The 24,248-nt window shown below is 43.1% G+C and overlaps 2 protein-coding genes and 1 long non-coding RNA gene across 4 annotated transcripts in view; 2 read left to right on the top strand and 1 right to left on the bottom strand.

The window, feature by feature from the left end:
* LOC105923632 overlaps nucleotides 1-24,248 on the top strand; it is an 869,484-nt gene that overhangs the window by 334,400 nt on the left and 510,836 nt on the right. The window lies entirely within an intron of this gene.
* LOC118560831 (zinc finger BED domain-containing protein 1-like) lies at nucleotides 1,736-4,069 on the top strand. Of its 2 annotated transcripts, XM_036132359.1 has the most exons (3): nucleotides 1,736-2,786; nucleotides 2,847-3,452; nucleotides 3,569-4,069. In XM_036132359.1, exons 1-2 carry the CDS (start codon nucleotides 2,307-2,309, stop codon nucleotides 3,267-3,269), a joined length of 903 nt encoding a protein of 300 aa, XP_035988252.1. In that variant the 5' UTR covers nucleotides 1,736-2,306; the 3' UTR covers nucleotides 3,270-3,452; nucleotides 3,569-4,069. The 2 variants fall into 2 exon arrangements, with proteins under 2 accessions (XP_035988252.1, XP_035988251.1); XM_036132358.1 differs by having other exon boundaries at nucleotides 1,737-3,452.
* LOC118560836 lies at nucleotides 20,286-21,058 on the bottom strand. The gene is made up of 3 exons (XR_004929623.1): nucleotides 20,924-21,058; nucleotides 20,731-20,851; nucleotides 20,286-20,509 (listed from the first exon to the last, which is right to left on the bottom strand). It is a non-coding gene; the product is annotated as an uncharacterized LOC118560836 (long non-coding RNA).

Raw genomic sequence — 24,248 nt, 5'->3', positions numbered from 1 at the left:
TGTTACAAAACATTAACAAAGAATAGTATTATCCATCACAGGGAATCAATTAACTGCAAATAATTATCTGAATTGAAGTATGAAAAACACTGCCCTATATCCTGGATTCAGATCAAAACATAATGCAATTTCATAATACCACAGATCTGCAAGAAGTCCTTCAAAAGTTGTGTAAGATCAGTGTACCCATTGAAATAATGATTGTAAACTAATTTGCTCACAGCAAGTTGATGGTATGAGAATGCTGAATGTTCCAAGGTACTTACACGCTGATAAAATATTGGGTTTTACCTGAATAAAACACCTGGTAACAGCAAATTCTGGTGAAAATCTGATATGTTTTAGCAGGCAACAGTTATATGTACAATAGAAAAATCTCAATACTTGTGAGCTATTAAGAAATAACCTAACAGATCCGTTTAACATATGTTGTTTAAAAACAGAATGCCCCAAGCAGGACACATCTGTGCTTACCGAGAGGCCCATGTAATAAACCTGTCCCCTCAGGACGTTGCAACCCCCCTTGCGGAAATTTATGACATGCAGTTGTTAACCAGAACTCACAGAAACCGAAGTATAAGTGGAGCACGTGAAAGTATTCCCGCCCCTGTGGATTGTCTGCCCATAGAAGATATGGTAAAATACACCAGCTGCTGTTTAATGGTGATCTACACGGTTAAAACTCATGTTTAAAAGGACCTATCAGATATATAGTAAAAAATTTTAAGAGACAGTAGTATATTTTTCAAACCGCAAACCTGTACTGCTGGTATCTGCCCAATCGGCTGCCTTAAGAAGTTATTACCTGCACCAATCCATTTGCCTAGAAGCTCAAGAGTTGGAGACACAGAAAAAATATTAGAAATCACATTCCATTAAATTTGGTCAGAAGTATATTGGTAGAAATAACAGTTTGAATTACCTTAAAAAAGTGTTTGATACCAGGCTGCGGCACCTGAGATGGACTCGGAATGACATGCAACAGATCAGGCAAACATGAGATGGAGGTAAGACTTCATATTCAAAGGCTTCCATGCATGGACCGCGGAACGCATTTCAAATTGGTCGGGCCCATCAGTCCGGCGCGCATGCGCGAAAAACCCGGATTAAAGTGAACTACCCATTTATTTAACTTTTTTTTCTGACGTTCCAGCACACACGCCCCGTATTTATTTCCACTTACAATCATTATATTACAGCTAACACAATATTTACAGAATAAAAATACTTTAAAAAGAAAAGTCAAACTCACCCCTGCTCTAAATATTCCCGAAAAATTGTCTCCGTCTGTCATTATGCTGGATAAAGTCCCTGGCTATCCTCAAAGCATCCACTGTGGTCAAAAGATCCCTGTGTGTGTGGGCACACATCAAGTTTATGTAGTTTTAGTCTTTTCTGGGTCATTGTTGATCTCAGATAGGTCTTGATACGACGGAGGGACGAGAAACACCTCTCAGCACTTGCAGTGGACACAGCCTTAAAGCTAGCTAAGCTAACGAAGCAAACAAAGTAGCGGTCATTTTGTTTACATCACATGACACAATCAGCCAATAGGGTAGTTCACGCGTGACGTCAGCACTACGTCCAGGTCCGGTGTTGTGCGCACACCACAAATTAATAAAACAGGGTCTTCTTATGCTATTTTTAAGTCTTTCACTTCACTTCTGATAGATTTCTCGTTAAAAAAAATAAAAAAAACTCAAGTCAAGGTTGTAAAATTTACTTTAATCGGTAGCTGTTTCCAAATTTATAAAATACACAACTAGGGCTGGGTAAAAAAATCGATTTAATCGATGTTGGATCGATTCCAGTAAAATTTTACAAAATCGATGTGTAGGTAATGAGATCGATTAGTTTTATAGTGACGTGAGTCACGTTCACGTTCAAGAGCGGGCGTGGGCAAATGCAAAATGGCCGACGCAAGTAACGCACCGCTCAGCAAGCCCTCCCAACTGAAGTCTGACGTCTGGAACCATTTTGGATTTAAAAGAACTAAAGTGGATGTGCTGGATAAAACTAAAGTGGTTTGCAAGATCTGTCAAGCGGAGGTCAGTTATTGTAGAAACACTACAAATCTCCGAAATCACCTGACAAGGTATCATGCTAAGCTAACATCCGACAACAAACCTTCCGGAGCTAAACAAATGAAATTGAGGGACTCGCTTGCATTACCAGCAGATTCTCCGCGGGCCATTAAGATAACAGAGGCCATCGCAACTTTTGTGTGCAAAGATTTACGCCCCTACTCGGTAGTGGAAAATGAAGGCTTCAAGCGGCTCCTTCATGTGCTCGAACCACACTAAGTTATGGTGCAACGCAAACATCTGACAGAAACTGTTATCCCCATGATGTACACGCGAGTGAAAGACGACATCCAAATGAAAATGCAATTAGCAGAGAGAGTCGGCATAACTTGTGACACATGGACATCGCTGTCAACTCAATCCTACATGACGGTGACTTCCCACTACATCGATAACGAGTGGCGCCTCGCGTCTTATGTGCTGCAGACCACCGAAGTTACTTCGAGCCACACCGCTGCAAATCTAGCCGAAATGTTGACGGGGGCAATACAGACATGGGGGCTGACCAGCAAACAACCAGCGGTTGTTACGGACAATGCTGCAAATATGGTTTGTGCAGTGGAAATAAAGCAGCTGATGCATGTCGGCTGCTTCGCGCACACTCTGAACTTAGCCTCACAAGCAGGTTTAAAAATCCCCGCTGTGTCACGTCTGCTTGCTCGTGTGAGGCGTATAGCAGCATTCTTTCACCGAAGTACAACAGCAAGCTACATACTGAAAGAAAAACAGAAGCTGCTTCAACTACCAGCGCACAAACTAACACTTGACGTGGTGACAAGATGGAACAGTGCACTGGACATGCTGGAGCGCTTTTTGGAGCAACAACCAGCCATCTCTGCTACTCTCCTTTCTCAAGACGTGCGCAGGAATGAAAAGGATTTGTGCACCCTAACAGAGGAAGATGTAACAACTGCTGAGGATTTGGTCTGGGTGTTAAAACCGATGAAAGAAGCTACGTTGGTGATGTCGGAGGACAAGCAGCCAATTCTTTCCGTCATCGCCCCACTGCTCGCCCTGCTTCAGGATGCCTTCACCCCCAGCCTAGAAGACAGCGCTGTAGTCAGGGACTTAAAAGCTGCTGTAAAGAATAACTTGGGGACAAGGTATGTATTTTTTTTTTTTTTTTTACTTTATGTGCCTTTTTTTAGTTTTTCAGTTGTAGGAGTCAGTGACCATATTCCATAATGTACTTATCCTCACTCAAACTGTTACAACATGTTTTTTCCAAGATATGATGGACAAAAGGACACCTTGTATGCAGCTTCCGTGCTGGATCCTCGCTTTAAGGCCCTTCCATTCCTGTCTGCTTCAGAACAAAATGACACCTTCTCCAGGCTGCAGGCTGAGGCTGCCACTGCTGCACGTGATGTAAGTATTTAGAAATGTTTTAATTTAATAAGAGTGTTTTCACTGATGATTAAAAGATTGGATTAGAAAGAACATTACTTTTTGCTCAATCTTTTTTTTTCTGTCCAATTCAACAGCAAGATGGTGGCAATGATACTGATAAAGAAGCTGAGGATACTTTGCCCAAGAAGCCAAAGAAATCCAGCACCTTGGAGTCTCTCCTTGGGACAGTCTATTCAACAACAGTAAAAGATCAGGGACTGAAAACTCCAGCAATAAGGGCTGAAGATGAAGTTAGAAGATACAAAGCTGAAAATCCTGCTGGGCTGAATGAAAATCCTTTGATCTGGTGGAAGTTAAACGAAAGGGAATATCCACTGTTGGCTCGCCTTGCAAGGCATTATCTTTGTGTCCCAGGGACCAGAGAGGGTATTTTCAACAGCTGGTGACATTGTCACTGCAAAAAGGAGCTGCCTAAGCACAGATCATGTGAATGAACTTATTTTTCTCCACAAGAATCTCACAATTAATGAGAAGTGAAAAGAAAGACAATAATTTGACTTAGCAGTTCAACTTATTTTGTATTTATTTGCCAGTATTTTTTGGCCCTTAAAATAGAAAATCTCTTGATGCAAATTGCAGTGTTTAGTTAAAAAGTAAATACTTTTATTTATACAAATTTGCACTTTTGAGACAGTTTTGTTTACAAGTCTGCACTTTGTTTGCACTTTGTTTAATGTGAAGTGAAAAAATAAAATACATGTGTATTTCGCAACACAGTTGAGCCACTTTTATTATTGTAAAAGCAGATCGAATCGAATCGAACTTAATCGAAATTAATTGATTCATAGATGTATGAATCGAAATCGAATCGATTCAGGACTTTGGTCAAAATACCCAGCCCTATACACAACACAAAGTAATAAAGCAGGCCCTACCGGTTCCGCGGTCCTTGTTTCCATGCATGGAACTGTACATCTCTTCCCCCAGTGTGGCAGTAGGTCACTGCAACGTCTCTGCAAGCACCTCAGTGACAAAGTCTCATTCCACAACTCAGTGTTTGATGAAACAGGTGGCTCCAATGTGCGCAAAAATTCATACAGTCACTTCCCTTGACAGCTTGGGATCTGCGCTGTTCATGAGCGCTGGCCACTTCTCCAGGTTGAGGAAACATTGTTCATGGGAGCGTTATCCCCTTTCTGGGGTACTGACCTTCCGGATGTGAGCCCATGCCAGGATTTCATGCTAGGATTTGGTGATGCGAAACAGTCCCTGGCCCAGTGCCCAGAGAGACCACATTTAAAGCAGATGTCCGTAGATGGTCGAAAAGTTCTGACATGTCCGCCCCGTCTACTTGGTCTCCTGGTCCTGTCTCCATGTCTGCACTTGTCACAATGAGATCCGCGTCCATACACAGGAACAGCAAATCTGGAATCAAATAAAGAACAGAAAAGCGGAGGAGGTGGCCCCCTTCCATGAATGAAATTAGACTGTGGTGGAACCGTCAGGGTCTGAGCACCACATGGGACACCCGCAGAGACATTTTTTTGTGTCATCTCCTGCTTTCTCTTGGTCACTTTCCGCTTTGCTTCTAGTAATTGTAACTTAAGTAATTGAAGTTGCAAGTCCTCTAAGTCCTGCTTCGACTTCCTGTCCTCCCTTTGAGCCACATGCAAAAAGTCTATCAAACGGGTTTCCCAGTGAGCATACGAACACCCAGGCATATCAGGATTTTGTTTCATAAGCAGGGACACTAAAGAAGGAACCCCATCCAAAACTGCCCCTCTAAATAATTCACCCAGATTGGAGCGATTTGTTTTAGGATCCACACCTGTGTGTTTGATCCATTTCTCTGAAGCTTGAGTTATGTAATCTGCAGGACGCTGTCGTGGGTCCCAGTCAAATTTAGGAAGCTCAATTGATGTGGATAATGGAAAGCGTTGTACAATTGCATCTTCCAAAGAAGAAATTACTGAAGACAATAAAGTTTCATCAGGCATGTGGGACGATTGAGCAACATTTTCGATGACAGCTATTACAGACGCAGACACAGAAAGTCTTAAAATGGCTCTAAAATCACTGAGAGCCAGTTTTAAGCCTTTGGTTAAATTTTGTAATTCAGCCAGCCATGTTTGACCACCAGCACTGATAATGGGGAGTTGCATGTTACCAAGTGAACAACTAGAAAACTCCTGTGTTCCTAAATTACTGTGTGACAAGGGCATCTGCATTTCGTGGGACTATGAAAATGTGATTACATACAATGAATACTGTGGGGACCGTCCTACGATGATCCCGTAATGTTTTCTGTATCTACTTGTTTCTGCCGTTCTGCAATATCAGTATCTATAATAAAACAATGCAAACCATTAACATTAGTCATAAATTCCTCAATTTTAGCTGCTTCTTTTAAAGATAACTTCAAAACTGACTCATGACTAAATGTAGGATTAACAAAATCTGTCAAATCAACCGCAATATCAGTTTGCACACACTATTAAGGTACAGTTTAACCCAACTTTTAACTCTGTTTAGTTTTGCCTACTGTGGTTTTCCCAGGCCTGCAAATGAGCAAAAGCTCATAGGATTTACTACTCTCTATTAAACAGCTAGATTGAAGTCCGACGGATTATATTTATTTATTTATCTATTATAACTAGGGCTATCAAACAATGAAAACCATTTAATCACTATTTAATCGCAAATTATATTTTATGTCTGAAAGTATATACATTCATTAGGCATTTTAAAACGCTATTTTGCAATACATAATGCTAGTTAAAATTACACTGTAACAGAAGGCATTTTCCCTTCTTTGTGTTTTCCCAATTTATAATGCCTCAAACAGATATTTAATGTTCTGCCAAATTTTCAACAACTTTTCCAAACTTCTAACCACTTTCTAACTTTTAGGCTACAGTTTAAAATAAAAATTTTCTCCAAAACTCACCAAGACGCAGCTGTTCATGCTCTCCAAAGCAACTCACCCAATCAGCTTGCAGCCAATACCTCAAATCACTTGTCTGCATTGAAACTTGTCCTGCACTTCAACAAACATCATTAATGCATCAATCTTTTTTCCAATGATTTCCAAATTCCCCTTTAGTTTTTATTTTCACCCATATTTTTATTTATCACTTTTACTTAACAAAATTAACAAAATTAGACACACACACAGACAAACCCCCACTCTCTGCTGAGCTGCAGGGCCCAACCAATCTCTCCTTCTCTCAAATCACGGATCCCATATTACCGAGACATTCAAAACATTAGACAAGACATAACAAACATAACATTTAAGACAGACAGCCTGGCGCATCACAGAGAGACCCTCTCTGTGATGAGAGGGTATACAAGCATACCACACAGTCGTATGCTTGTTACTTGATGAAAACTATACATTTTTGCTAGCATGGTTAGCAATACTAGTCCACATGTTGCTAGTTTGACGCAAACTTTACTGTCTATGAGGTTGGGGTGGGGTTATGGGGTGACCAGACTCCCGTTTTCTGACTGGGCACTCTACCCTGCTAAAAAATCCAGTTTAAAATGACCAGCCTAAACTGGCCCAACCAGCTAGCTAAACCATAAAAACTTGGGTGAGTTCCAGTAAATGGTTCCAGTAAATGGTTGCTTGAGTGCGTTAGTGCGAGCAATAACTGACGTCACTTCCTGTTTGCGGTAAGGCGTATTGTATCACTTCCTGTTTTCACTGCGTGAGCAACGGTTTGTTGCTCCAGATTCTCACGCTTTTATCTTTAATCTCTTTGCTGTAACATCTGTTTCTAACACATAAGCACTTTTAAAACATTTTCTGTTGCTGCACATCACGCTTGGGAACTCCTCGTGTTTCACGGTTTGCTCTCTTGGCGTGGTAGAAGGGCGCTAGCCTAGCTTTAGCCTAGCCTAGCTTTAGCTCCACAATGGCTTCCTCTCCTACTATTACTTCAGCTTCTCCGTCTCTGACTAAGTCTCCCCTTATCTCCTGCTCTCTGTGTCAGATGTTTAGCTATTCCTCTGCCTCCTTTAGTGATAATGGTACTTGTAATAAATGTAGTGTTTTTGTAGCTTTGGAGGCGAGGGTGTCAGAATTAGAGTCCCGGCTCCGTGCTATGGAAAGACCAGCTGATAGCCGCCCCTCTGCTAGCGCGGAGCCACATAGACCTAGCGTTACTTCACTTAGTGGTCCTCCAGAAGCACCCGAGCAGCCGGGTAAGCAGGCCGGCTGGGTGACAGTTCGTAGGAAGCATAGCTCTAGATTTCAGCCCCCAGTTCACCACCAACCCGTCTGCGTTTCTAACAAATTTTCCCCACTCAGCGACACACCCGCTGAGAAGCCGACCCTGATTATTGGGAGCTCAATAGTCAGAAACGTGGCACTAGAGACACCAGGGACCATAGTTAAATGCCTGCCAGGGGCCAGAACGGGCGACATAGAATCTTACCTAAAACTGCTGGCTAAGGATAAGCGTAAATACAGTAAGATTGTTATTCACGCTGGCGGTAATGACACCCGGTCACGCCGATCGGAGGTCACTAAAGTTGGTGTTGCTTCGGTGTGTGAGTTTGCTAAAACAATGTCGGACTCCGTAATTTTCTCTGGTCCCCTGCCTGATCTGACCAGTGATGACATGTTTAGCCGCATGTCATCATTCAACCGCTGGTTGTCTAGGTGGTGTCCTGAAAACGACATGGGCTACATTGATAACTGGAGAACTTTCTGGGGAAAACCTGGTCTGATCCGGAGAGACGGCATCCATCCTACTTTGGATGGTGCTGCTCTTCTTTCTAGAAATCTGGCCGGATTTATTAGTTCTCCTAAATGCTGACAACCCAGGGTCCAGACCAGGAAGCATAGCCGTAGTTTAACACACCTCTCTGCAGCTCCTGTACTGTTACCCACCCATTATCCTATTGAGACGGTGTCTTTCCCACGGCCAAAACTTAACAGATCAAAAACTTATCTAAAAGGAACAAATCATAAAAACCTAAAAAAAATCAATACGGTTCACCTTGAACCTAAAAATAAAACAATTAAATGTATTACATATAAGGTCTCTCCCTCCAAAGACTTTGTTAGTTAACGAATTGATTTCTGATAAACAGATTGATTTGTTTTGTCTCACAGAAACCTGGCTACAAGAGGACTACGTTAGTATAAATGAGTCAACTCCCTCCAATTATTCAAATTTCCACATTCCCAGATCTGTGGGAAGAGGAGGAGGAGTGGCAACCATCTTTCAGTCTGATTTATTAATTAGTCCCAGGCCAATTAATAACTACAGTTCTTTTGAACATTTAACCCTCAGTTTCCCTCATCCAAACTGCAAAGCAATAAAACCTCTTCTGTTTGTTGTTTTGTATCGTCCACCAGGCCCTTACACTCAGTTTTTGGATGAGTTGTCAGATTTCTTATTTGATTTGGTGTTAAATACTGATAAGGTTATTATAGTGGGTGATTTTAACATCCATGTTGACACAGAATGTGATAACCTTAGTGTAGCCTTTAAAACTATCCTAGATTCAATTGGTTTTGCTCAAAATGTGCTTAAACTGACGCACTCTTGGCTCCATACTTTAGACCTTGTGCTGACATATGGCATTGATTGTGAAGAATTAACAGTATTTCCTCACAACCCTGTCCTATCTGATCATTTTTTAATAACATTTGAGTTTAATCTAACGGAGTTCTCCACCCCCAAAAGAGGGTTCCATTATAGTAGATCTTTATCGGATAATGCTGTATCAAAACTTAAAGAGTCTGTCCCCTTTTTAATATCCTCCATATTGCAGAAATGCCCTGTAGATGGCAGCAATGTTGTTTCTTCCAATTCACAAATAGATGTCTTTGTAAACGGTATGACTTCGTCATTGCGTTCTGCATTAGACAATGTAGCTCCCTTGAAAAAGAAGGTGATTATTCACAGGAAGCTGGCTCCTTGGTTTAATTCAGAGCTGCATTCCTTGAGGCACAATGTTAGGAAATTGGAGAGAAAATGGCGCTCTACACACCAAGAGGAATCCTACCTAATCTGGAGGGACAGTCTATTGTTGTATAACAAGACCCTTCGCAGTAAGTGAGGCAGCATTGGAGGAATCCTTAGAACCTGCGCAGTGTCTGAACTGTTTAAAGGCAGTAGAGCTTTCTGAGCTATCTAAAATTTTAGCTTCATCTAAACCTTCTACCTGTATGTTAGACCCAATCCCAACCAAGTTGTTTAAGGAGGTATTCCCTCTGATCAGTGGTCCTATTTTAGACATGATTAATCTATCCTTGGTAAATGGATATGTACCACAGGCTTTTAAAGTAGCTGTTATTAAACCTTTACTTAAGAAACCTTCTCTTGATCAAGATGAGTTAGTAAATTACAGACCTATATCCAATCTTCTTTTCTTATCTAAAATTCTTGAGAAAGTAGTTGCTAATCAACTATGTGAACATTTACAGAGTAATGACCTACTTGAGGAGTTTCAGTCAGGCTTCAGAGCTCATCATAGCACTGAAACAGCTCTGGTGAAGGTCACCAATGATATTCTCATGGCCTCAGATAATGGACTTGTGTCTATACTTGTCCTGTTAGATCTCAGTGCTGCGTTTGATACAGTTGATCACAATATTCTCCTACAAAGACTTGAACATACTGTAGGGATTAAGGGGAAAGCATTAGGCTGGTTTAAATCTTATCTGTCAGACAGATTCCAATTTGTTCATGTTAATAATAAATCTTCCTCAAACTCTAGGGTCACTTGTGGAGTACCACAGGGTTCAGTCCTTGGACCAATTCTATTTACTATATATATGCTTCCGATTGGCAAAATTATCAGACAGCATGGGATTAATTTCCACTGTTATGCTGATGATACTCAGCTATATTTATCCATAAATCCTGATGAATCCAATCAATTATTTCGACTGCAGTCATGTCTTGATGACATCAAAAGCTGGATGACTTTAAATTTCCTGCATCTAAATTCTGACAAGACCGAAGTTGTAATCTTTGGGCCAGAGTCCTCAAAAAATAAACTTCTTAACCAATCACTTAATCTGGGTGGCATTAACCTGGCCTCTGGTAATAAAGTAAAAAATCTTGGTGTTATTTTTGACCAAGACATGTCATTTAAATCCCATATTAAACAGGTTTCCAGAGTTTCCTTTTTTCACCTCCGGAATATCGCCAAAATTAGAAACATTCTGTCCAGGAGTGATGCTGAAAAACTGGTCCATGCATTTGTTACTTCAAGGCTGGACTATTGTAATTCTTTACTATCAGGAAGTCCACAAAATGCAGTTCAAAGCCTTCAGCTGATCCAAAATGCTGCAGCAAGAGTTCTGATGAAAATCAACAAGAGGGATCATATTTCTCCAATTTTAGCTTCCCTTCATTGGCTTCCTGTTAAATCAAGAATAGAATTTAAAATTCTTCTTCTAACGTATAAAGCCCTTAATAATCAAGCTCCATCATATATCAGAGCTCTGATTACCCCGTATGTTCCTAACAGAGCACTTCGCTCTCAGACTGCAGGTCTGCTGGTGGTTCCTAGAGTCTCTAAAAGTAGAATGAGAGGCAGATCCTTTAGCTATCAGGCTCCGCTCCTGTGGAACCAACTCCCAGTTTTGGTCCGTGAGGCAGACACCCTGTCTACTTTTAAGACTAGGCTTAAAACTTTTCTTTTTGACAAAAATTATAACTAGTGGCTCATGTTACTCTCAGCTACCTTTATAGTTTTACTGCTATAGGCTTAGGCTACTGGAGTATATCAGGATCTAATTTTCTCACTCTATTGAGTTCTACTGTTCTTCAATTATGCATTGTGTTGTCATTTCTGCTTTAACTTTCTGTTCTCTCTCTTTTCTCTTCATAGTAGGTACACCTGGTCTGGCGTTCTGTTAACTGTGACATCATCCAGAGAAGACGGCTCACCCGCTACTACCATCTAATGTAGAACAGATTACTAGATCAATGTGTGCTTCTGTGCTTTTTTGTTTCTCTTGTTGTGTCTCTGTTCTGTCTTCTGTAACCCCAGTCGGTCGAGGCAGATGACCGTTCATACTGAGCCCGGTTCTGCCGGAGGTTTTTCCTTCCCGTTAATGGGTGGTTTTTCTTCCCACTGTCGCTTCATGCTTGCTCAGTATGAGGGATTGCAGCAAAGCCATGTACAATGCAGATGACTCTTCCAGTGGCTCTACGCTTCCCCAGGAGTGAATGCTGCTTGTCGGGACTTTGATGCAATCAACTGGTTTCCTTATATAGGACATTTTTGACCAATCTGTATAATCTGACCCAATCTGTATAATATGATTGAACTTGACTTTGTAAAGTGCCTTGAAATGACATGTTTCATGAATTGGCGCTATATAAATAAAATTGAATTGAATTGAATTGAATTAGATCAATGTGTGCTTCTGTGCTTTTTTTGTCTCTCTTGTTGTGTCTCTGCTCTGTCTTCTGTAACCCCAGTCGGTCGAGGCAGATGACCGTTCATACTGAGCCCGGTTCTGCCGGAGGTTTTTCTTTCCCGTTAATGGGTGGTTTTTCTTCCCACTGTCGCTTCATGCTTGCTCAGTATGAGGGATTGCAGCAAAGCCATGTACAATGCAGATGACTCTTCCTGTGGCTCTACGGTTCCCCAGGAGTGAATGCTGCTGGTTGGGACTTTGATGCAATCAACTGGTTTCCTTATATAGGACATTTTGACCAATCTGTATAATCTGACCCAATCTGTATATAAATCTGTAAAACATAGCTTAAAGGAGAAGTCCGGTCAAAATCAGAATTCAAACTGCTGAAAGTACTTTAAATATAAAACTACTACATACTGTGCAAAAAATTATAAGTTTTTTTAATTAAGAATAATTCTCATTTAATCATGTTTATGTGGAGGAATCCATCTTGGTCAAGAATAGTACTGTCACCTCCCATTTTTTGACGTCACTCGGCGGACCCGCTGTTGAGCAAGTTTCAACTCTCTGTTTGTCACGGCGCACTATGTGTCCGTAGGACTGTGGCGTCCTACGGAGTCCACTCCCGGAGGCCTGTGAAGCGGAGGCCTCGACGACCAGCTCACACCGGAGGAGAGCGACGCGGAAGCGGTGTAGCCGGCCGAAGAAGCGCGGGTGCCGAGGAGGCTTAGCAGCGAGGCTAAAGGCTAACCCATTCAGACCGCCGCTACCATCCATCTGGCTTTCCAACGTTCGCTCACTGGACAACAAAATGGACCATTTACAACTCGAGCTCTCTGCAAAGAGGGAGTTCAGGGACTGCTGCGCTCTCATTCTGACCGAAACATGGCTCACATCATCAATCCCAGACAATGCCGTTAGCCTGGAGGGACTAGCTACTTTCCGCGCCGACAGACACAGAGAACTCTGCGGTAAGACGCGAGGAGGCGGACTCTGCGTTTACATCAATAACACCTGGTGTAAAAATGCTAGATTAGTCACAAGTTTCTGCTCTCCGGACATTGAGCTTATGATTATCAGCTGCAGACCTTTTTATCTGCCTAGAGAGTTCACTGTTCTTATCATCGCAGCGGTTTATGTTCCTCCCAGCGCTAATTCTAAAGATGCTATGAATGTTCTCTATCGGACTATCTCTGAGCTGCAATCTGCACACACAGAGGGTGTTTTCATCATTGCTGATGATTTTAACCAGGCAAATACGAAAACTGTTCTCCCTCATTTTTACCAACACGTGGATTTTGCAACTCGGGGAGAGAACACTCTAGACTTAGTTTACACAAACATAAAAGGAGCATTCAGAGCAGCCCCCCGCCCCCACCTGGGCTCTTCAGACCACCTTTCTGTGATGCTAATTCCTGCATACAGGCCCCTGCTGATCACAGCAAAACCAACATCAAGGCAGGTGAGGGTGTGGACTGAGGGAGCAATAGATGCGCTCCAGGACTGTTTTGAGTGCTCTGACTGGAACATGTTCAAAGCTGCTGCAACTTATGAGGACAAGATCAACATTGATGAGTACGCCATGACTGTGTCAGCTTACATCAACAAATGCATCGAGGACGTCAGCACCACCAAGCCAACCAACGACCCTGGATTACTGCGGAGGTCCATCAAGCGCTAAAAGCACGGAACTCAGCCTTCAAGTCTGGAGACAAAGAGGCACTGAGGACAGCGAGAACCAACCTGAACCGTGCCATCAGGCTAGTGAAGCGGAACCACAGTCAGAAAATCCAGGAGCTTTTTCACGACGCCAGCAACACCAAGAGCATGTGGAAAGGCATCCGGGCGATCACTGAATACAACACGCCCTCCCCCCCGGTGGGTGAGGTTGATGCTGACTTCCTCAATGGACTAAATAACTTCTTTGGGAGGTTTGAGGCACTAAACAGCACTCCAGCAGTGAAAGCTGTTCCCCATCAGGAAGAGGAGGTCCTCTGCCTTGACACTGCCGACATGTGGAAGACTCTGAGGAGAGTCAACCCGCGGAAGGTCCCAGGCCCCGACAACATACCTGGGCGGGTGCTCAAGGAGTGTGCAGGTCAGCTGGCTGGTGTCCTCACAGACATTTTTAACACCTCGCTGGACCAAGCCACAGTACCAGCATGATTCAAGTCTGCCTCCATCATTCCGGTGCCAAAGAAACCTCAAGTCACCTGTTTCAATGACTACCGGCCTGTTGCACTGACTCCCATCATGATGAAGTGCTTTGAAAGGCTGGTAAAGGAACACATCGTCTCCAGTCTCCCCCCAACACTCGACCTGTTCCAGTTTGCCTACCGACGGAACCGCTCCACTGAGGACGCCATCTCCTCTGCTCTTCACCTGAGCCTGGCACACCTGGAGGAGAAGAACACGCACGTGCTGATGCTGTTCCTGGACTTCAGTTCAGCGTTCAACACCATCATCCCACAACATCTGGTGGGAAAACTGGAACATCTGGGCTTCAACACACACCTTCGTAACTGGCTGCTAGACTTCCTCACCAACAGACCTCAGTCGGTCCGGGTCGGACAGAACACCTCCGATGTCATCACCCTCAGCACGGGTTCCCCTCAGGGCTGCGTCCTGAGCCCCCTGCTGTTCACCCTGATGACACACGACTGCGTCCCCAGGTTCACCACCAATCACATCGTGAAGTTTGCAGACGACACAACGGTGGTGGGCCTGATCAGAGACGACAATGACCGGGACTACAGAGAGGAGGTGGAGCAGCTGGTGGGCTGGTGCAGAGACAACAGCCTGGTCCTGAACGTGGAGAAGACGAAGGAGATCATCGTCGACTTCAGGAAGAACCGGCCTCACCACGCTCCACTGCTCATCAACAACTCAGCTGTGGAGGTGGTCAGCCGCACCAAGTTCCTGGGGGTGCACATCACTGATAACCTCACCTGGACTGTGAACACCATGTCACTGGTGAAGAGGGCACAAAAGCGACTGTACTTTCTGCGGAGGATGAGGAGAGCTCGCCTGCCCCCGCCCATCCTCACGACCTTCTACAGAAGCACCATAGAGAGTATTCTGACCAGCTGTCTCTCTGTGTGGTGTGGAGGCTGCAGTGCCTCCGACTGGAAGAACGTGAGGAGAGTGGTGAGGACAGCAGAATGGATAATCGGGGCATCTCTCCCCTCCATAAAAGACATTTCATCTCAGCGCTCTGTGTCACGAGCCCGTAACATCATCAGGGACCCCTCACACCCCCACCATGGACTGTTCTCCCTGCTGCCCTCTGGGAAGAGGTTCCGCAGCATCCGCTGCAGGTCCACTAGGTTCTGCAAAAGCTTTTTCCCTGCTGCCATCAGACTGTTGAACTGCTGAAGTATAAAAACAGACTGTGTACCACACTCGACACGCTGACTGGTGCTCTGTACGAAGCAGAGAGTGATGAAGCACGGCTTTACCGGCGCTGCAGCAGAGCACACACACACACACAGCGGAGGAGAGATCGCTGAAGTGACTTAAGTTATATATTTGCCTCCTAGTAAATAGGGCAGGTGGTCATTATTGTATAAATATTAAAATATAAAGTTCCAGCACATGCTGGGGCGGAAGGATACCACATCACATGTGGTATCCCTCCGCCCCTCTGGTCGGTAACCATCCCCTAACTTCTAAATTAAAAATTAAAAATTTAAAAATAACTTACCGAAAATCCTCGCCCTCATGTCATGTTCAAAACATTCTTCTTAAAAATGGTCGCTACATATCACGTGTTTTCTCTCTGGTTAGAAGTTAGATGGCAAATCCGCTCTCTTAAAGTTGGCAATCCAGCAACGAGCCCGGTGGCTCATGAATCGGGAAGTTGAAATAAGAGCAATGTTTTTTCCACTTTTACCAGTTGTGTTGGAACATCCAATGGCCATGCACGTGGGCATTGTTGCTTCAGCAATAGCTCTTGGGAATGTCAGCGGTGAAGTCCTCTGGAAATCCGAAAAAATTAGTGATGATCGCAGCTGTGTAGAACGGCTCCTATTAACTTTGCATGGAAAGCGGAGATGAATGCTGTCGCCGCTTCCGCTCTTCCACGTCGCAGGATGTGATGTCAAACGCCCCTTACTGCCCAAAAATGGGCAGTAATGTCAGCCCCCATACACAGTGATTCAGACGACAATTTATGTTTTTATTTTCTTATTGATTAAAGATAAGTTCATTAAATAACCACAAACGTATTAGTTTTAGTTATAGCTAATGATACCCTGATTTTTCCTTGTTGACCGGACTTCCCCTTTAAACCAGCAAACCATAATCTAAGCTGTTTTTTTCAGCTGGGTAGTTAGACTCAGAGCATAGACACACCAGTAGAGTTAAGCCCCCCACCACCACCTCTACATACACATAGTACACTGCCACTCCACCCCTACCCCACTCCACCCCTGCGTCCCCCCCGCCCACACACACACACACACTTAACATTATACACAACCATCACCTTCTACACATGTGTTATTTTGAGTAATTGCCTGAATTATTTATTTATTTTATGTTTGGCTTTCTAGAACGCATTAAAGCAGTATGTGATGGAAAGGCTGCGCGACAGAGTTCATCAGGCTCTCCAACAAACACCCCTTGATCCTGACTTCCTAGAATTCGTTTGCACACAGGAACTGGTTTTCATGGACAGTATTGCCCAGCATGTTCCAGTGCCTCCAGAGGTCATGGACAGATTAATTGAGCTGTGCAGGGCACTTCAGCAGTTGAGAGTGCACCAAGACGATCACTTACCAATACCAATTCATTTTGAAAGATGTCCTTGAAGTGGGCGACCAAAAATCACATGCAATATGGATTATGTATAGCATCTGATGGAAAACGGACACCCAGTGGTCACAATTGCCAACTTTCTGGGGGTGTCGCGTGCAACACTCTATAGATCCATGGCTGCCCATAACCTGCCTGGCAAGCGAGCTCAGTACAGTAGGTGTTCAGATGCTGAGCTTGATGAACCGGTGTCTCAGGTAAAACAGTGGTGGCCACACTCAGGCTACAGAACAATGAGGGGAGCACTTGGAAGACTAGGCCATCAGGTTCAGTGGGATCGCATCAGGGCAGCAATGCACAGAGTGGACAGCCTTGGGGTTGTGTCAAGGATGACTCAGCTGGGATGTGTTGTAAGGCGCACATACTCTGTTCCATGCCCCAAGTACGTCTTTCATATTGACACAAACCACAAACTGATACGGTAAAGTAATACCTTTGTGGTGCTTAGATCTGTAAATCTTACATACTGTAATCTAACAATTTAAGTATTAACTGTTGTTCATCTTGTCATCACATTGTCATATTTGGAGGCATTGATGGTTTCTCACGCATGGTAAGAGGAAAGGATAGGTTAAGATTGTCTATCAATTACTATTGCTTTAGAGACAACATAAAACAGATACAGCAGGTAGGGAGAGCAGGCACTAGACCTAGGGGCAGCCATGGCCTACTGGTTAGGGCTTCGGGCTTGTAACCGAAGGGTTGCCGGTTCGATTCCTGACCAGTGGACCATGACTGAAGTGCCCTTGAGCAAGGCACCTAACCCCTCACTGCTCCCCAGGTGCCGCTATAAGCAGGCTGCCATCTGTAATGGGTTAGTGTGTGCTGTGCACCTCACTGCGTGTTTCACTGTGTGCTGTGCTGTGTAAATTCACTAATTCACAATTGGGTTAAAGGCAGAGATGAAATTTCCCTAATGGGATCCAAATAGTATAGGTTATTATTATTATTGTCCCACTAGTAGCCTAGTTCCAAGCAAGCCAGACAGGTCAATGGCAATATACCTGGCAAGACCCATTTTACTAGTAAGATAATATGACCTTCAGTAATTATGTGGTTGAAATGTTACAGATAATGTACTTGAATGCGGATGACAACAACAGGTCCGACACAAACCTTGCCTATTTCAGCCAGGCTGTTCAAGAGTTTGGATATCCTCTCAGGTAAATTTGCAGTGTGGTATGAATGACTGACTGTTTTGGGGGGGTGTTTACTTTACCATTAGAGTGTTTTCACCTTGCTACTGCAATTCGTTGTGCTATTTCTTGTAGAGTGCGAGCAGATCATGGGGGGAGAAATGTGGGTGTTGCCCGATTGATGTTCACCATGCGCAAACAGAGAGTGGGTGCTTTATTGCAGGGAAAAGTGTTCATAACCAAAGGTATGCTTGGTCTTAGTTTATCGGTAGTTTAACTTTATTGAGAATTGTTATTGGGAAATATTCTTAAATCTGAATAGCAACACAAGCAGTCAGTTGTATTGGACTTTTTATTGACCTGTGTCAAAGTATTGCCCAGTAAGCCCACACAGCACACGAAACTCTTGCCCTTCCACACCATTCATCACCCATCTCTATGCAGCCTTTAAACAACAATACCCCCCCTGTGCCTGTCCACTTTACTGTTGTCCTGTCCTGTCTTGTCTAGTACATGTGAGGAAATTGAAAGTAAATCTGACATATGCAGGGGCAGCCGTGACCCACTGGTTAGCACTCTGGACTTGTAACCGGAGGGTTGCCGGTTCAAGCCCCAACCAGTGGCTTGAGCCTTGCTTACAGCTCAAGTGCCCTTGAACAAGGCAGCTAACCCCTCACTGCTCCCCGAGCGCCGCCATTGTAGCAGGCAGCTCACTGCGCTGGGATTAGTGTGTGATTCACCTCACTGTGTGTTCATTGTGTGCTGTTTGAGTTTCATTAATTCACCAATTGGGTTAAAATGCAGAGACCGAATTTCCCTCATGGGATCAAAAAAGTATATATACTTATTAGGGTTGTCAAACGATTACAAATATCAATTGCATAATGTCAATAGTTAACTCGAGATTAATCGCATATTTTATCCTTTTATTTCTGAAAGTGTAAGAGCCTGTTTGGGCATTTTAATATGCAATTTTGCAATAAATGACACTAATAAAATCCATGCTTGTACAAAAAATATTTTTATTTTATTTTTCAAGCACTTTTCAGAAATGTGCCAAACATCCTAGTGCCAAATGTTAAAACTCTGGACTATAATGGCTAAATGACTAATCATGACGCCCTGATGTTTACACAATGTGTAAACACATGTGTGAATAAGTACCTGTTTTCATGCCGATATATTTTTTTCCAGGAGCTCAATACTGAAATACTGCCAGCGGCTGAAAGAGACTATTTAGCAAGTAAGTAACTCCAGGTACTTCGTTTGGCAACGTAATTCAGCCTTAGTTTGTCAAATACAGAGACAACAAATTAATAAGCATTAAAGTACGGTTTATGGGTTGGGTTTCTGCAATGTTCTCAGCATGTTAAAAGCTCATCTTCAGAACCAATGTCTGCACAAAATGGTGATCTGCACCATGTAATCTATTTTCAGCAGTTATCACCGGTTATTGCACCGTACACTGCAGAAAATACGTGCAGAGTTGCTCTGTCTGCCTTTACTACCGACGGCTCCTATGGCGGAGGGATATTTCAGCTGGATACAAAGTGTCTAGTTCAGGTAGGTCTCTTAATAAACCCTATTTTGTCACTTATTTTAGAGCCCAAATAAGAGATTTCACTTTCAGAAACCTGCCCAAAAAAACGCAACCCGTTACTCATGAAATGTAGAAGCGCTTTTAGAAAAAAGAAGCCCAAAGTCGCATGAAATAAAGAGTCTATGGCAACAGTGAGCGCGGGTCTGTTTTGCTACAGTTTTCTAGCTCTCTTAAAACTCCGGAAAGCGCCGAGGGTAAAAGAAACACAGTCAGGAGAGCACGGCGGGGAAAAAACATTAGGGAACGGTGTGTGTTTTGATGCGCGATTAACGGGGACAAAAAATTGTCGCCGTTATGGTCTAACAAAGTTAACACGTTAAAACTGACAGCTCTAATACTTATACTTAGACAACCGGAACATAGAATCTTATTTAAATGTCAATGCCAAGAATTCCATACTCAGGATAATATATATAAAAAAGCTATCCATTAGAATTTTACTACTACTTATTACTACTTTCAAATGAATAGTAATGGCTTAAGAACAACACACTGACAGACACAATTTTACTGCATTTTTTATACTCATCAACTATATGCATTTGATGTGACAATTTGATGTAACTTGTACTATCATCACAACTGTAACATGATACAATATGCCTTTTCTTTTGAGTAGAATTGAAAGAGTTTGGCGCGATGTCTAGATGGAGGCCACCGATGTGTGCTACCACATTTTTCAAATGCTGGAGGAAGAGGGCCACCTCGATCTGACAAACACCACCCACTTCTTCTGTCTGCATTATGTCTTCCAGCCTCGTCTCCAGTTGACCTTGGACCTGTTTCGTGGAGGATGGGACAACCACCCCTTGAGGACAGAGCAGAACATGACATCAAACCAGCTATGGGAGCTTGGTCAAATGCAGCATCCAATTCCCGATCCAGAGGTGGGCAGAGGAAGGAGAACCACCTTCAGTCTCAACTGACTGAAGGCATGTATGGAGGTCTGATCTTAATTCAGTGACACTCTTATAGTGATTTGGGATTCTCAGTCCCTCATAGCACGTACTTGAAGTTGGTAGATGATGATGTCCGCGGGATCTAACAACTTCTAACGTTAGTCGCTTGGCAGGCAATTCCCACCCGGTCCAAAACTTCAACAGGTCTTTCAGGACGTCTGAAGATGCTATACCAGTGAAAAACATTAAACACACATTAGGTTATGATAACATAGGTAATGACTATAGTATTTAGATTATTTGAGATGGCAACAATAGAGCTATGACTATCCCTGTGGTTTATTTTCTCATACTGTACATCTTCTTTGCTGTAGGTATACTGTACATGGATGAATAAATGGATAGATAAATTCTTTATTGATCTCAAATGGAAATTGGGTAATCATACCTTCTTTGACAAAGGTTCTAAAGAACCCCGAGATGATACTGGTATTTGCTGTTGGCATCTCGTCCTCACTGTCATCACTGTCAATGCTCTCCCCTGGCCAAATTATGCATTTAAGGACCATCTAACAGTGGAAAAAACCTGTTAGTCCATGTGACATGCAACCAATTTTTTTATCATACAGTTATTAACTTACTTTGGGGGTGAGTTCAATGTATGTCTCACGGGGGAACAAAACGGGCAGGACATCAGGTCTGGCTGTTAGCAGGGGCCATATGCCAGTCTCTTTTATCTCTTTCCGGAACTGTTTAACCTGAGCATTTGCTCTGCCCAGTACCTAAAAAAAGTATCAATGTAAAGGACTGCTTAGGAATGCCCCTTACACATACATACTGTAAAAATGATACAAGGCATTTTTTGTCTGTGCTTGCATTGTCCAGTCTACACTATCCAATCTTAAAGCTACACTATGCCATGTTTTTAGGTTAATATGAATTGGTGAGAATGTACAATCTTGTTGCTATATTTTTATATTTTCATGGGGAGCTCTGGAGTTAAAAATTCACAGGCTTGCATAGTGTATGTAGACTATTGGAGCCAAATGTGTATTTTGGGTTTTGGTCACTAGATGGGGCTGTCGGCTTCTGTATATAAACCAAGAGGTGACGGGTAGTTGACAGGTGTTGAACCCGGAAGGGCATACAAGTTTTTGACCGCTGTGGCGGAGTCATTGTCAAACCAATGTTGCCGTCATGAAATAAATGGATACCATCATAATGGTTCATCTGTAGTGATGGCGAGATGAAGCCTCATGAGGCATTGAACCACTCAGCCAACTGGTTCGAGAAAAGGTTAATTTCTTGACGGTTCATGTGCACACAGCACCACCTACTGGCAAGTTGTATAATCACAGCCAGCTGTATCTTAACATGTGTGATGCATATCATTTTTGTCTATTATGGCTCTTGGGAATGACTTCACAGAAGGTGTAGGACGAAATCATTTGTCTACATAAATTTTGTAAACACATGTGTACAATAAAATATTGTTTTTGAATGTATTCTCTGTGTGTAATTATTCCCAAAATAGTAGTGACATGATATGGCATGTTGTGTAATAATGTTTTTCTGTGACTCTAGAAAAATGGCATGGGCTTAATCAGGCAGAGGACAGTGAAAGTGCTTGTGGAACTAGGGAGGGGGTAGTGAATAGGCTAATGCTTGTGTAACTTGGATGATTTCATGCATTTTTATTAAGAAACAACAATTTCTCCACAGTTTTTGGTTTCAAATGATTTCTCTTTTTTGATACTACTTCTCCAACCTTTGAAAAGACACGCTCACATGGCACAGATGATGCCGGGGTGCATAAATAAATAAGTGCAAGTATGTACAGATTGGGGTACTGTGACCAATGATTAGCCCAGTACTATACGGTCCCACAGTTTCCCCTCAGCAGCAACACTGAAGCACACAGAGGTACCCGCTGCGTCTTTACACACGATCCAGCTGCTGATGTCTCCTCTCTTTTCAGCTCAATGCAATTCTAGACAGTAACAGTTTATAACCTATATCACCTGGCTACAGAACAATGAGGGGAGCACTTGGAAGACTAGGCCATCAGGTTCAGTGGGATCGCATCAGGGCAGCAATGCACAGAGTGGACAGCCTTGGGGTTGTGTCAAGGATGACTCAGCTGGGATGTGTTGTAAGGCGCACATACTCTGTTCCATGCCCCAAGTACGTCTTTCATATTGACACAAACCACAAACTGATACGGTAAAGTAATACCTTTGTGGTGCTTAGATCTGTAAATCTTACATACTGTAATCTAACAATTTAAGTATTAACTGTTGTTCATCTTGTCATCACATTGTCATATTTGGAGGCATTGATGGTTTCTCACGCATGGTAAGAGGAAAGGATAGGTTAAGATTGTCTATCAATTACTATTGCTTTAGAGACAACATAAAACAGATACAGCAGGTAGGGAGAGCAGGCACTAGACCTAGGGGCAGCCATGGCCTACTGGTTAGGGCTTCGGGCTTGTAACCGAAGGGTTGCCGGTTCGATTCCTGACCAGTGGACCATGACTGAAGTGCCCTTGAGCAAGGCACCTAACCCCTCACTGCTCCCCAGGTGCCGCTATAAGCAGGCTGCCATCTGTAATGGGTTAGTGTGTGCTGTGCACCTCACTGCGTGTTTCACTGTGTGCTGTGCTGTGTAAATTCACTAATTCACAATTGGGTTAAAGGCAGAGATGAAATTTCCCTAATGGGATCCAAATAGTATAGGTTATTATTATTATTGTCCCACTAGTAGCCTAGTTCCAAGCAAGCCAGACAGGTCAATGGCAATATACCTGGCAAGACCCATTTTACTAGTAAGATAATATGACCTTCAGTAATTATGTGGTTGAAATGTTACAGATAATGTACTTGAATGCGGATGACAACAACAGGTCCGACACAAACCTTGCCTATTTCAGCCAGGCTGTTCAAGAGTTTGGATATCCTCTCAGGTAAATTTGCAGTGTGGTATGAATGACTGACTGTTTTGGGGGGGTGTTTACTTTACCATTAGAGTGTTTTCACCTTGCTACTGCAATTCGTTGTGCTATTTCTTGTAGAGTGCGAGCAGATCATGGGGGGAGAAATGTGGGTGTTGCCCGATTGATGTTCACCATGCGCAAACAGAGAGTGGGTGCTTTATTGCAGGGAAAAGTGTTCATAACCAAAGGTATGCTTGGTCTTAGTTTATCGGTAGTTTAACTTTATTGAGAATTGTTATTGGGAAATATTCTTAAATCTGAATAGCAACACAAGCAGTCAGTTGTATTGGACTTTTTATTGACCTGTGTCAAAGTATTGCCCAGTAAGCCCACACAGCACACGAAACTCTTGCCCTTCCACACCATTCATCACCCATCTCTATGCAGCCTTTAAACAACAATACCCCCCCTGTGCCTGTCCACTTTACTGTTGTCCTGTCCTGTCTTGTCTAGTACATGTGAGGAAATTGAAAGTAAATCTGACATATGCAGGGGCAGCCGTGACCCACTGGTTAGCACTCTGGACTTGTAACCGGAGGGTTGCCGGTTCAAGCCCCAACCAGTGGCTTGAGCCTTGCTTACAGCTCAAGTGCCCTTGAACAAGGCAGCTAACCCCTCACTGCTCCCCGAGCGCCGCCATTGTAGCAGGCAGCTCACTGCGCTGGGATTAGTGTGTGATTCACCTCACTGTGTGTTCATTGTGTGCTGTTTGAGTTTCATTAATTCACCAATTGGGTTAAAATGCAGAGACCGAATTTCCCTCATGGGATCAAAAAAGTATATATACTTATTAGGGTTGTCAAACGATTACAAATATCAATTGCATAATGTCAATAGTTAACTCGAGATTAATCGCATATTTTATCCTTTTATTTCTGAAAGTGTAAGAGCCTGTTTGGGCATTTTAATATGCAATTTTGCAATAAATGACACTAATAAAATCCATGCTTGTACAAAAAATATTTTTATTT

Source organism: Fundulus heteroclitus, unplaced genomic scaffold, assembly GCF_011125445.2.
Source record: "Fundulus heteroclitus isolate FHET01 unplaced genomic scaffold, MU-UCD_Fhet_4.1 scaffold_49, whole genome shotgun sequence".
Lineage (NCBI taxonomy): Eukaryota > Metazoa > Chordata > Actinopteri > Cyprinodontiformes > Fundulidae > Fundulus > Fundulus heteroclitus.
The sequence above is the reverse complement of the archived record's forward strand: the minus strand, read 5'-3'. Positions and strand labels throughout refer to the sequence as shown.

Coding starts and splice junctions, on each gene's coding strand:
- LOC118560831 (XM_036132358.1), top strand. CDS start 2,307: ATGGTGCAACGCAAACATCTGACAGAAACTGTTATCCCCATGATGTAC.